The following is a 14843-nucleotide window of genomic DNA, read 5'->3' as shown; positions in this document are numbered from 1 at the left end:
GGTGCGCTCCTTTAAATCAGGAGAGGGCTCTTCTGATGGCTATCCGGACCACTACAGCACAGCAGTGATTTCGACCCAGGAGAGGATTCTCTGACTGAAGAAAGGGTCAGCTGGTTGATCCCCACCATGCTCATGGGAAGAAGACTCCGGACTGGATCTTCTCTTGTCATTGAAGGGTAGATAGCTCAGGACTGCAGCAGGGCTTCACCGGGACTCGGGGTTGCAGCAGAATTTTCTCCGCTTCTCTTCGGTTCTTTGCAGTTCATGTGGCGACTCTGCCTTCTAGCCCAAGAATCCTGCCTTTTATGAAAAATCCCCCATTCACACAGCCTGTCTGTCAATCACACAGCAGGGGGGGTTGTCCGGCCCGGACAACCACCTCAGCCAACAGACACAAAGTGAGACTTGGGTTTCCAAGGAAACCTGTGCAGGGGGCGACTACACCCCTCCCTCAAATTCAGCTCGCCTAGACACCCAGATGCCAAAGGAGGGCTTCTGGTCAGAAGCCCGCCAAAGGTCAGCAAACAGAGGAGGCCAACCTGGTTTGCTGCGCAAAGAAAGACCCAAGAAGGATGTTAACAAAAATAAATGGCGATTAAACCCAACCGGAGCCGAAGTAAAAAGTATTTGAGCAAGCGGGTTTAAAGTTCGAGGCTACTAAAATAGCCTAAAACATTACCACGTTGTGTAATATAACCGCGGTAGGAAAATTAGGGTAGATACCACTGCCACCAGCCAAGTCTTAATGTTAAGGGAGCGAAACGAAGCTCCAGGATACACAGATAAAAAGGGCTATGAATTAACCCTTTCCAATACTCCATATAAGATGGGGTGTACTGGACCTGTGGTTAAAACAAGTGACTAAAGTTAATGGCAACTTTTAACTTTTCTGGGGGACAGTAGTCAGCCCCAGAAAATGGAGTCAGTGGGAAGTCTAAAAGACAACTCTGTGTCACTGCACTGAGGGTGCTGTGTAACACACAAAGAGTGGGGCTCTTGAAGTGGTGTACTCCAGAGCCCACAATCACAAAACAGTATAAATACACATGGCAAAACACAGGTAAGAGTGGGGGCAAAGCTCACACTTACCAAGTAAAAAAAATAAACTCCAGAAATCCAGCAAAGCTGCTGAGGGACTCACTAGGTACGGGAAATTAGCCATAGAATGAGAATTCTCCCTAACATAAACACTGATGTTTTGAAGTTGTTGAAGCTGTTCTAAACCCAGAGTCCTCGGATACAAGGGTGACAAGGTTATCCAAGGCTGGAATTAATACAGCTATGGAGTAACTACTGGAAACAAGAAGGTGTACATAAAGCTGGGGAAGGAAGCTGGGTGCTTGTTAAAATAACTGATCAACAATCTGTGAAGCTGAGACTGTTAAAGTTGAAACAATGTCAACCTCATTCTTTGAAGAGTAAGAACATGAGAGTAATGAAGAGTGCTTGTCTGTCAAATACGGACGTGAAGAAGCTAACAGGCAGCATAGTGAATATGCACCCAACGCAAAGGAAGGAATTTCCCTGGAAGCCGGTGAGTCCCCAGCAATGAGGTTCAATAGAACAAGGAAGTGAGTCCTGGGAGATGCAAACTGGCTGGATTGAGGAGGCTGGGATACCGAGGGAGATGCGGCCTTGCCTGTCCAAAAGCAGCTACAGATAAGGCGGGACAGCAGCACGTTGTCCGATCAACAGAGCAGAGGAAGTCCATAATTGTCCCTGGAGGTACTCTTAAGAATGGGCAGTGAAGAGCCCTTTCGAATGGATTGTGTCCTCCCACGGATTCCTCATCTTGTGATAATTCGTTATCTCCAGCTTCGCTGCTTCGGAAAAAAAATGTTATCGGCAGAGGGCGCTGTGCTCGAGGTCGTGGCGTCGATTGTCCCTCGACGGACTCCGTACTCTGTCGACGTCACCGATGGTATAAATAGCTCGAGCCACGCCCGTTGCTTCAGTTCCGTTTTTCCGATCGCTTCACTATCGAGAACGGCTCGCTTCTATTTTCTGTGAAGAAAATGTCATCTTCAACACCTTCGACACCCAGGATTGGGTTCAAGAAGTGTGCAGATTGTGGGTCTAAGATGTCGATCACCGATCCCCCACCGGATTTGTCTCTGGTGTCTCGGTTCCAATCACCGAACCGACGACTGCGGGTCCTGCCAATCAATGACCGAGAAAGCTCTTCGTGAGAGGAGAGGTAAACTGTCGGTGGGGGGGGGGGGGGCCTCAAAAAAGGTTACGTCAAAAAGACACAAGAAAGCAACTGATTCTAAGGAATCGGATCGCCATAGGCACTCAAAGAGATCTCGATCTAAGAGTAGATCGAGACACTCTTCGTCATCATCGAAAAAAATGAAGAGGAGACATAGATCTTCTTCAGAGTCGACCGAAGAAATTCGTTGTCCAACTAAATCGGATTCTCCCAGTAAGTGGGAAGAATTCCGCAAAAAGATGGAGTTTTTCGAGAATGCAGCCCCGACCCCCTCGAAAAAGCCATACCCCTAAAGTCGCTCCATTGGACGACAAAGGGAAGTCCAAGGCTACCATGGCAAAGACCGGTAGCGTTGAGGAATCCAAAAAACCTAGAGTCGACGTAAAACCGTCGAAGACTCTTCGAGAGTCGAGAACTTCTCCAGTGCCATACAAGAAACACAAGTCGAAGACTTCGACAACTTCGTCGACGCCCTCGACGTCGATAATTTCGACTCCAAAGCCAAAAACATCCTCAACGCCATTATCAAAGTCATCTTCGAAGACCCCTTCAACAACTTCGAAGGATTTGCCAATTCCTTCGAAGCAGATGGAAGAGGAAGAAAGGAGATTCACTCCTTTGCCCAGGTCAGACTTTTTCAAAACTATGTCAGCAATCTATGAAGACTCTGCTTCAGAAGAAGACAAGGTTACTCCTTTGGGAGTTACTTATGGTACAAGACAAGTTCCTGGGGAACTTATTGACCAGGAATCTAGAATGAGAGACCTGAGTGATACTCTACATTCTGTCAGTGGAGTTGACACATCCCCAGAATTAGAGTTCGCCAAACCTGATCCTGCAGAGCATGCAGATGCTGGGTACAGGGGTCTTATGACCAGGGTAGTTGAATATATGGGTTGGGGTAATAATTCACCAATTTCTGAACAAGATGACATGACGGATATAATCGTCAAGGGACCTCAAAGATCCTGTTCTCCCTTCAGAGCCCTCCAAAGGACTGGAGAAAAACTGGGAGAAGCCAGAAACTATTGCTGCTGCAGATAGCACTTTTCCAAGAAAATATAGACCTGCTGGAACGGATCCTGAATATTTGAATAAACATCTGACTCCAGAGAGTTTAGTCATTCAGGCAGCATCTACTCCAAAACAAACTGCTTATCCAACTATCCCTCCAGATAGAGAGGATAAAAAAATGGATGCCTGGGCATGTAAAGTTTTCACGTCAGGCAGTATGGCACTTAAGTCGGCAAATGTCACCTGTACCCTAACCAGGTTTACCCATACCCTGTGGGACTGTATTTCGGCGGCGGCTGATCATATTCCAGAAGGAGAGGAAAAGGAAGGCTTCCTGAATATAGTCAAAGACGGGAAGGAGGCAATGGGGGAATGTCTCCAGTCTGGACTGGATACTGCGGATAGTATCAACAGATCCATGGCTGCAAGCGTTGTGCTACGCAGATTTGCGTGGTTGAGGAAGTCAGGGTTTGCACCAGATGTGCAAGCCAGACTTCTCAACATGCCCTTTGATGGCTCGAGGCTCTTTGGCAGAAAGAAAGAAAAACTTCAGACCTCGAAAGCGGCAGCTAAATCACTTCGCGCCTCTTTGCGCCAGCCTCTAAAACCCTATTCCGGCTCATCTTCCTGGAGGGGTTGTTCTTTTCGATACTACTCCTCTTTTGGTAGAGGAAAAGGACAGGCTTCTCAAAGGGGCAAAAGAAACTTCCCTCGTGGAGCACGAGGAAGAGGTGCAAAATCAGCCTCAGGAGCAGCATCTGTACCCTCAGCTACTCCTGCAGCCGCCTCCAAATCCCTGCAAATCCCTCTGAGACCTTGTTACACAAAACACCAGTGGAAGGCAGGATCTCTGAACATCTGAAGGAATGGCGGGGCATTACCTCAGATGCTTGGGCACTGGAAACAGTAGCCCAAGGTTACTGTCTCCCCTTTCTAAAAAAGCCTCAGAATCATCCACCGGGAGCCAACTCTGCCAAAATTCCGGATCTGCACCTGTTGCAGGAAATTTTAACCCCGCTAGAGAAAGGTGCCATAGAACTGGTACCTGTAGCGGAGAGGAACAGGGGTTGGTACTCCCCATATTTTCTCATCCCAAAAAAGGACGGAGGACTGAGACCCATCTTGGACTTGAGAAACTTGAACAAGTTCCTCAGGAAGGACAAGTTCAAGATGGTGACTCTTTCTCAGATCCTTCAGGCTCTCCAACTCCAAGATTGGTTGGTATCATTGGACCTTCAGGATGCTTACTTTCATGTCCCAATCCATCCAAAGCACAGAAAGTACCCGAGGTTCGCGATTGGCAATTCTCATTATCAGTTTCGAGTTCTGCCATTCGGGTTGAACTCCGCCCCGAGGGTTTTCACCAAACTGTTGGCGGTTGTGGCAGCAAGTCTCAGGAGAGGAGGTATTCACATATATCCCTACCTGGATGACTGGTTGATCAGGGCAAGTTCCCCAGAACAAGCTCAGGAACATCTTTCGATCACCTGCCACTTCCTCCACAAATTGGGCTCCTCCCTCAATTTCAAGAAGTCCCACATCTTACCATCCCAGAAGCTGCAGTTTGTCGGAGCAGTCTTGGACACTTCATTGGGAAAAGCCTCGCCTCCCGAAGTGAGAGCTCTCCACATCCAGCAGATGGTAACGAAGTTTCAGAATGCCCAACGTCTACCGGCCTTCGATTTTCTCAGGTTGCTCGTCCTCATGGCATCCTGCATTTTCCTAGTACCAGAGGCTAGGTTGAGAATGAGATCCATTCAATGGGCACTCAGAACTCAGTGGTCCCAGTTCTCAGGGAATATGTCGGATCTTCTGCAAGTCCCGAGCGCAGTTGCTCAGGATCTTCTATGGTGGGCTTGCAACGACAACATTCTCAAGGGAGAGTCTTTTTGGCAACCATGGCCGGAGAGAACGGTAGTGACGGACGCCTCACTCACGGGGTGGGGAGCACACACCAACGATCTGACAATCAGCGGTCGTTGGTCTCCATCGGAGTCCAAACTACACATCAACCTGTTGGAGCTGAGGGCAATCAGACTAGCTCTGAAGGCCTTTCTGCCCTCTGTACAGGGAAAGAATGTCCTGATAATGACAGACAACACGGTGGCCATGTACTAACTCAACAAATGAGGAGGAGTAGGGTCACTGCCACTGTGCAGAGAGGCAATGCAGCTCTGGTTCCGGGCAATACGAGAAGGAATCTCTCTATCGGCAATTCACCTAGCCGGAGAGAAGAACACGGCGGCAGACGCTCTGAGCGGGCAGAGCACGGTCTCTCACGAGTGGGAGCTGGCTCAGGAAGTCCTTCTGGAGATCTTCGCCCTTTGGGGAACCCCTCAAGTGGATCTGTTTGCCACTGCGATCAACCGGAAGTGCGATCAGTACTGCTCAAGGGAATTTCCTCAAAGAGGAGCTCTGGGAGATGCATTCGTAGTGAGTGGAAGTTTCCTATGCTGTACGCGTTTCCCCCAGTACCTGTGATTCCTCAAGTAATCAGGAGGTTGAGAAAGTTCAGGAAAACCATGATCCTAATTGCCCTGGATGGGCCAGGAGGACATGGTACCCAGACCTTCTGGACATGTCCATCTGCCCTCCAATACGTCTTCCGCAAAGAGAGGATCTTCTCTCGCAAGAGGAAGGTCGGGTTCTCCATCCAGGGGACAAGACACTCAACCTTCACGCAAGGATTGGGATCTTCCGGATGACGTAATGGAAATCTTGCTTTCGGCCAGAAGACCAGCAACAAAATCTTTGTACCGATGTCGCTGGAACAGGTTTAGTAACTCGTGCAAGGACAAGGATGTGGACCCTTTTCAGTGTGGCACCCCAATGGTGCTTTCTTTTCTACTACATCTAGCTAATCGGGCTCCAGATAGGAACAATCAAAGGATACCTTGCTGCGCTGTCCATTTTCAAGCGCTCCTCGGAAGAGGTTTCATATTTCAAAATACCGTTAATTCAATTCTTAAAAGGGCTTACTAATGTATACCCTCCAGTACCTTTTCATGTACCAACTTCGGACTTAAATTTAGTATTAAAATTCTTGACTTGCATACCTTTCGAGCCTCTGCACTCATGTCCATTGAGGCTTTGGACTCTAAAAACTGTCCTTCTTGTGGCCCTATCATCAGCCCGCAGGGTTAGCGAACTTCAGGCTCTCTCATGCAAACCACCATATACTATTTATTTTTTATAAGGATAAGGTAGTCCTTAAAGTTAAACCTTCGTTCTTGCCAAAAGTAGTCTCGGACTTCCATTTGTCACAAAAAATAGTACTACCAACCTTTTATCCTCCTCCTCATCTGGGCAAAGAAGAGGAGAGATTACACAGATTACATCCCAAGAGGGCTCTTAGTTTTTACATCTCAAGGATGGCTAAATTGAGACAAAATGACCAACTATTTGTGGGTTATACTGGTCATAAATTAGGCTTATCTAACAAAATGGACCATTTCCCGCTGGATCATATTAGCCATAGTTGAATGCTACAGATTAGCGGGAAAAGAACCACCAGATGGGCTTCGTGCCCATTCTACAAGGGGAATGGCTACTTCTGCGGCTCTAAAGAGGGGAGTCCCAGCAGCAGATATTTGTGCAGCTGCAACCTGGAAAACAGTGCATACTTTTGTTAAACATTATTGTTTGGATACTGCCTCCTCTAACAAGGGTTTATTTGCCAAGGCAGTTCTGCATTCTGTCCACGAAAACTGAAATTACTACTCCCGCCTCCAAAAATTGATACGGCTATGGGAGCCTATCACAAGATGAGGAATACGTGGGAGGACACAATCCATTCGAAGAACAAGTTACTTACCAACTGTAACGTTCTTTCGACTGGATGTTCCTCCCACGTATACCTCATCGACCCTCCCATCCTACCCCACAGTACAGTTTACGTTTTCTTACACTTTCCTCTCACGAAGAATGTATCGGTCATGGGGCACGCCTGGGTGTTCCTCCTATATATATTTCATCGAAAAAACAGAACTGAAGCAATGGGCGCGGCTCGAGCTATTTATACCATCGGTGACGTCGACAGAGTACGGAGTACGTCGAGGGACAATCGATTCCACGACCTCGAGCACAGCGCCCTCTGGCGAGAATTTTTTTTTCCGAAGCAGCGAAGCTGGAGATAACAAATTATCACAAGATGAGGAATACGTGGGAGGAACATCCAGTCGAAAGAATGTTACAGTTGGTAAGTAACTTGTTCTTTTCATACTTTACAATGCTATGTGATGCCACTTCCTGTTTTGTCAACAGGTGAAAGGTCGTGTTCCAGTCAAGGGTCGTGTGATGTCACTTCCGCTACCCCTGGCATTTTGGTGAAATGACATCCCTGTCCCCTCTCACAACGCACCAGTTGGTAGATGGTTGACCAAGCATTTGCCTGGGCTCTTCAGCTCATCTAGTGGGGGTATTGGCTGCCGGTTTTAGAAAACCTCCAGGCAGACCCCTGCTACTCCCAATCCAACCGGGACAGGAGCTCCAAGAAGAACTGAGAGCCCTGTCGTTGAAGGGTGCAGTGGAAGAGACCTCCCGAGCAGAGGATCGGGTTGGCATTCCCGGTATTTCCTGGTACCCAAGAAGGGAGGAGGTCTCCCTCCCATTCTGAACCAGAGAGCGTTTTACAAGTTCCTGAGGAAAGACATTCAGGATGGTGACGTTGAGAGAAGTTCTCCATGCTCTCAAACTACAGGACTGGCTGGTGTCAATAGACCTACAGGACGCTTATTTCCAGATGATCCATCAAAAGGCACAAGAACTTTCCAAGGTTCACCATAGGGGATATGCACTATCAGTTCAAGGTGCTTCCCTTTGGTCTAACCTCCGCCCCAAGCTCATGGCAGTAGTTCTGGCTCACCTCACCTCACCTCAGGAGATCCGGGGTTCACGTACTTCCATATCTGGACGACTGGCTGATCCGAGGGAAGTGTGCGGTGCAGGTCTTGTCCCATTTAGAGGACACCTGCTTGCTGCTGCACAGGCTAGGCTTCTACTTGAACTTAAAGTCGTCCCAAATGACGCCACTCCAGAGACTCAAGTTCATCAGAGCAGTCCTAGACACCTGGTTTGGGAAAGCGTTCCCTCCCGAAGAGAGAGTCGTCAGCTTGACACAAATGGTCGACCCCCCTGGTTAATTCGACTTGTTCCGGAACCATGCCACTCCACCAGCGGCTTCCTTCCTCTGCCTCTTTGGTCTCAAGTCCTCCTGCATTTTTCTAGTGCCAGAGGCCAGGTTGAGCATGAGCTCTCTGCAGTGGCTCCTGACCAGTCAGTGGTCACAGTAACCCGGTATCCTCTCAGATCTCCTCACGGTGGCCACATCACTGGTCAACACCCTGTTGCTGGTGGGCAGACCGCACCTGTTTCCAGGCGGGGGAACCCTTCTGGCCTCAGACCTGAATGATCACGGATGCGTCTCTGAAGTGTTGGGGCGCACACTTCAAGGATTTGCAGGTGCGAGGTCTTTGGTCAGGAAAGGAAGCCAGGGGGCACATCAACAGACTGGAGTTGCGAGCCATCAGGCTTGCTCTGAAGGCATTTGTTCCATCCCTACAGGGGAAGCTAGTCCTTATTTTGACAGACAACACAGTGGCAATGCACTCAACAGGGTGGACTGCACTCCTGCCCCCTCTGCACGGAGGCGATGATGCTTTTGTTCTGGTTACTGGAGAACAGGGTCTCTGCAGTTCTTCTGGCGGGCACAGAACAGCTTGGCGGATGCTCTGAGCAATCAGGCAGAACATGGTCTCACACAATTGGGCAGTGTGCCAGGAAGTCCTAGAGGAGGTCATCTCTTTCTGGGGTACCCCAGCAATGGATCTGTTTGCAACAAAGTCGAACAGGAAGTTCAGACAGTTTTGTTCAAGGGAATTCCCAGCAAACGGTGCACTAGGGGATGAGTTTCTGTGGATTGAACCTTCCCTCCCCATTACGCTTTACCTCCGATTCTGTCATTCCATGGGCTTTCCAGAGGTTGAAGAGGTTTTGAGAGACCATGATCTTGATCACCCCAGACTGGGCAATGAGAACATGGTACTCCTACCCTTTTGGATCTGTCCATCTCACTGGTTGCCTTGGTGGCCGGATCTTCCAACCCAGTCGGAAGGTTGGATACTCCACCCGACCCCGCAATCCCTCAACCTACATGTGTGCCTCTTGAGAGGATGAGGTATGATAACTGGGACCTTTCTGAGTAAGTGCTTGAGGTGTTGCTGGCTGCACGCAGTCTACATGATCTTTGTACGTGTGCAGGTGGAGAAGATTTGAGGCGTGGGGCAGGGAACACGAGAGTGACCCCCATCTCTTGCCCCACCACTACAGTGATGGAGTTCCTTCTGTCACTGGCCTCAGCAGGCCTTCAGGTCACCACAAAGGATATTTGGCAGCATTGTCTGTGTTTAAGAGATACCCGGATCAAGGTTAATTTTTTATGATCCCGTAATGGCACAATTCCCAAAAGGCCTTGTAAATATGTTTCAGCCAACTCCCTTTGTTGTCCCGGATTGGGGCCTTAATCTGGTACTGACATTTCTGATGGCGGCTCCGTTCGAGCCTATGCATACTTGTCCTTTAAAACTTCTCTCTTTGAAAACAGCCTGTGTGGTGGCTATTACATCCGCAAAGCGGGTGAGTGAGTTGCAGGCCTTATGCTGTAAGCCACCATTCCTCTGTTTTTACCGGGAGAAGTCTCACTTCAGGGTAAGGACTGGCTTCCTCTTTAAAGTTGTCTCAGAGTTCCACCTATCGCAATCCATTGACCTTCCGGTCTTCCATCCTCCTAAGGAGGAGGAGCGATTACATCGCCTAGACCCCAAAAGGGCGCTACATTTTTATATTGCGAGGACAGCCGAGTTCAAAAGAACTGACCAGCTCTTCGTGACATTTCCTTAGCCCATAAGGGCCTGCTCATAACTAAGCTAACTTTATACCGCTGGAGAATTCTCTATATAGCGGAATGCAACCAGTCTACCGGGAAGGAATTACCGGCAGGCATCAGGGCTCATTTGACTAGGGGAGTCTCAGCATCAACAAAATTACAGAGGGGAGTCCCTGTTCGGGATATTTGACGTCCGGCAACATGGTCATCCCGTCATACTTTCGCTAAACACTATAGTCTAGATGTGGCTAGTACAGTTGATGCACGTTTTGGCAGGGCAGTGCTGCAAAATTTCTTAGTGTGACTTTCTGCCCGTCTCCTTCATCTACTGCTTTGGGAGTCTATCAGATGAGAACTCTGCGGGAGAAAGGCAATCCATTGAAGGAGAAATGACTTACTGTAATGTTCCTTCTATGGATTCTTTATCTCCCCTGCCAGCCATCCCCGCTCAGAAAGTCAGTGGTTTGTGCACATCTTCTCTTTCACATTCACTTGGCAATGGTCCTTAGTGTTCGTTTTCTGTCTTTACTGCCAGATGTTTTGTAAAAATAAAAAAAAAATTCTGACTCTACTGGTTAGTGTCTGTTGCAAATTGTTCCTCTTTCGGAGGTTTATGGTGATTGATTTTTTTTTAAGGGCTCATTAGCTTGTTGTTCTCTCCGTTTTCCTATGCAGCGTGATGTGCTTTGGAAAAAAAGTGTAAACTGAGGTGTGGGGAGTACTGATGAAGTATTTATACGGCGTCCGACGTCCCATCCAGAGCCGACGACCAGATGCCTAGCAAGACGGATCGACGGTCGGGTCGAGGTCCACTATGCCCTGTGTCGAAAATCCGAAGCAGCAGAGCTGGATGTATTATCTATCAGATGAGGAATCTGCAGGAGAAGAATCCATAGAAAGAACATCACGGTAATTAATTTCTCCTTTTAGCACCATCACATTAATTGCTCCTTGATGGCAACATGGGGTCCTAAAAATTCAGGTACAAGAGGGAAGGTCATCTATCAGTAAAAAAAAGAAAATACGAGGGTAGCATTAGTTCCGTTAGTGCACAAGTGGGTACTAAGTGCTTAACTAGAACGTATTGTGTTAAAGGGTACAGTATTTTCGAAAACTTTTAAACACAACCTTTCACATCAGCGAGGCAGATGTCAAAAACAAGAAAAAGCTAACATTAAGAAGTTGATCTACACAATCGTAAATAGAAATATGGAAGCCAGCCTTTTTTCCTTACACTTTTCTCTGATGCTTGAATATCTAGATTCCCATGAAGTGTTCCAATGCCAACTACCTTGCCGCCTCTAGCACGAACATGAATGTGATGACTCTAAAATAGAAAAGTGATTGGTTTTAATAGAAGCAAACAGTGCATTATCACTTAAACATGCAGAATATTCCTTGGGAATTGCCAATTTTTCTATTGTGGACTCGACTGAGCCATGGTGCACAGAAATTATATTGCCTCCTTTTTTTTGGATTTCAAAGGCGAGTGCTGCTATCTCATTTAAAAGAAAGCTTTTATTTTCACTACACAGAATTCTGCGAGTCCCACAACAAAATACAACAGTTTGCAACTTCCTTTTCGTAATGTAGAATGTGGCAGACCAAGCGGTGAGATACGATGAAACCAAAGATTCTGTTTCTAAAAAAAATCTTTAAAGGGATTATCAAGGTTAGGCTTTGGATAATCTCCTGCAGGTTTTTGGTAACAGTAACTCTGTTTTAAATCTAAAGATTAAAAGCATGCCATCTAATTAGCAAACTCATATGAGCAGTGTATTTGGCATTAATGCTCAAAAGGAATCGCATCACATGGACTACAGGTAATATCGATACATTTAACAAGAGATTGAATTCGGATCATAGCATTATTCTGACATCAGCACAATCTGCTGTTGAAACCACTATTGACACCATGTCCAGGTATGTTCACCATTTTGGCACCCGTACCAAGAAGAGGAAATGTGATAAAAGCATACATTTTTGTAAAATCTAGGACAGCTATCTCATACAAAAAAAGGGCGTTGTAGCATAACATTTGCCTATTAATAAAACAGAATATGTTAGGCAATGCCGCACAATCACAAACATTTAAGATGATTAAGAGCTTAGTGGCTATGTACTCATAAAAATTCAATCAGGATGGCAAATTGGCAACTCATAATGCTCGGAGAGGGAATGATAGTAAGAAATGTTGGCAATTAATATCAAAATGTTATTATATTCCTTATAAAAAGGAAATCAATCCCATCTCACAAAATCCTTTACTGCAATTCGACATCATCGGAGACCACCACATTCTTCTTAGCTGGGAGGAAAAATAGATCAAGATTATCACCTTGATGAGGAGGATATCAATGCACTGATCATGAGACTTAAACCTTCTAAAATCCCCATCCCTGATGGACTTTGCAACGCTGTGTTAAAAAAGAAAAATGCAATTATGGGCTTTTCTTCGGAACACCGTGTTTAAGAAGGTGGCCTATGAAGGGGTTATCCCCAATTCATGGAGGGAATGCTTGATAACCCCAATCATAAACAGGCCCCAGGGATGATACAGCCAATTACAGGATGTTGGTAATGGTAGATGCACCCAGTAAACTTTTTTGTAATATTATACTGGATGAACTGATGAATGGGTGAACAAAACTCATCTTATTTCCTGTCAACAAAAAGGCTTTCGTAAAGGAATGGGCACCATACATAACATATAATACCTCCTACACAATGCACTTACACCCACCGATTCCCCGATTCCCCGCTGTACTTGGCCTTTATCAATTACTCCAACACATTTGATTGTGTGGACCGAAATAGGTTATAGGTAAAACTTGATAGGTGGGGATTTGACCCTAGCATATTAAGTTTCATCTCCCAGCTTTATTCTCAGACATCAGTAGCCCTAAGACTAGATCAGACAGGATTGTTGTCAGCTAACATTCCGACCTGCAAGGGTCTTAAGCGGGGGTGCTCGCCTTCTCTATAATCTTTACACAGCAGGTATGCACTTGGAGGCTTGTAACAACTACTCTCGTAAGGTAGGGAAGCTGCCCATCGCTTGCTTATGTTATGCTGACGATACTGTTATTCTAGATAAAAGAACCATTGGGTTGTATAGATCTCTAACTGCTCTAGCATCTTTCTCCCAAGAAAATTATTTAAAAATAAACCATTCTAAAACAAAGATCCTAGTGATAAGTAGAAGTAATGCCTATAAGAACTTCGTTTGGACAATTGATGTCAACCTTATAGAAGTGGTTCATTAATAGGTCCACCTGGGTACCCTCTTGACAGACTTCTTCACCCGCGGTGATATAGAATTATATTGCCCCAAAGGCACTTAGCAAATTTACACTGGTTACCTTTATTCACACCAAAGGGGGTTTCTCCTTAGATTGCTTGATCAAAGTCTACAAGACTAGCACGGTCCTATGTTTACTCTGTGGTCTAGAAACATACACAGATCAGTAATTAATCTAGTTAAAGACATTTTAGGGGAATCTCTGAAGATTTCCTCTGGGCCTTCAGCAATCTGTATCAGTTGAGGCGATTAGAATGGAGTTGGGTCTGGTATCCTTGACTACATCACTTAAAATTAAACACAGTCGGCTAAATCATAAAATATTGGCATACAATGAGAAGAACAAGTTACTTCTTACCTGGCAGCGTTCTTTCGATGGGATGTTCCTCCGACGCATTCCACATCTATGATAGTAATCACCTCAGCTGTGCTGCTTCTGAATTGTTTTTTTGGCGTCTGTGTCCTGCGTCGATGACGTGGACATGCTGTCCCTTGAGGGCCTCCTTCGAGCGCCAACGTCACCGGATGTTATATGTAGGACGCACAACGCCCGTAGCCTCAGTTGTAGTTTTTTCCAAGAACGTGTGGCACCAATCTTCTGCCAGTAGGACTACAGAAAGCCTTGCGGAAACGTAAGCTGCAATCGCATAAGAGATTCTGTAGAGGGGCAGGCTCGGCGGGCGTGATGTGGAATACGTCGGAGGAACATCCCACCGAAAGAACGTTACCAGGTAAGAAAGTAACTTGTCCTCCGAAGAGATTGTGTCCTCCGACGTATTTCACATCAATAACAGACTCCCAAAGCAGTACCAACATATGGAGGTGGAAAAAGAATTTAGAATTTTAGAATGCCCAATCAAATTGCAGAATAGAGGACCGCCTTACCAAAGGCCAAATCTTGCCCATAGATAGAATCCAGGGAATAGTGTTTTACAAAAGTATGGACAGAGGCCCATGTGGCTGCTTCACAAATATTACGAATGGGAACACCCCTCTGCAGAGCAGTGGAGGCAGCCACACCCCTAGTAGAATGAGCCTGTAAACCCACCGGAGGGTCCTTACCCGCCAGACGGTAGCATTCAGAGATTTTCAAGATGATCCAACGGGACAAGGTCTGCTTAGAAACACCTTGACCTAAACGCCTTCCAGCGTATCCCACAGCTTATCGTCCACTCTGACCTGGGACATGCGTGAGATGTAGAAACTTAAAACTCTCCTAGGATCCAACCTATGGAGCCTCTCCTCTTCCTTACCAGGATGCGGAGGAGGATAGAACGCCAGAAGAACAACCTTCTGGCTCAAATGAAATTCTGACACAACCTTCGGAAGAAAAGAAGGACGAACCCTAAGGACAACCCTGTCCTTATGGAACACCGTGAAAGGTGGCTTGGCGGATAGTGCCTGCAACTCACTCACTCTGAAAGCGGAAGTAA

General features: G+C 46.6%; 1 protein-coding gene across 4 annotated transcripts in view; it reads right to left on the bottom strand.

The window, feature by feature from the left end:
* Window positions 1-14843, bottom strand: part of FAM185A (family with sequence similarity 185 member A) — a 432094-nt gene that overhangs the window by 293109 nt on the left and 124142 nt on the right. For all 4 annotated transcript variants that reach the window (XM_069628055.1, XM_069628056.1, XM_069628054.1 and 1 more), the window contains exon 3: window positions 11344-11436. In XM_069628055.1, coding sequence (XP_069484156.1) covers window positions 11344-11436 — 93 coding nt within the window. The remainder of the gene's footprint in view (window positions 1-11343; window positions 11437-14843) is intronic.

Source organism: Ambystoma mexicanum, chromosome 12 (genome assembly GCF_040938575.1).
Source record: "Ambystoma mexicanum isolate Mex_15411 chromosome 12, UKY_AmexF1_1, whole genome shotgun sequence".
NCBI classification, from domain to species: Eukaryota; Metazoa; Chordata; class Amphibia; order Caudata; family Ambystomatidae; genus Ambystoma; species Ambystoma mexicanum.
This window is presented reverse-complemented; position numbering and strand designations above follow the sequence as displayed.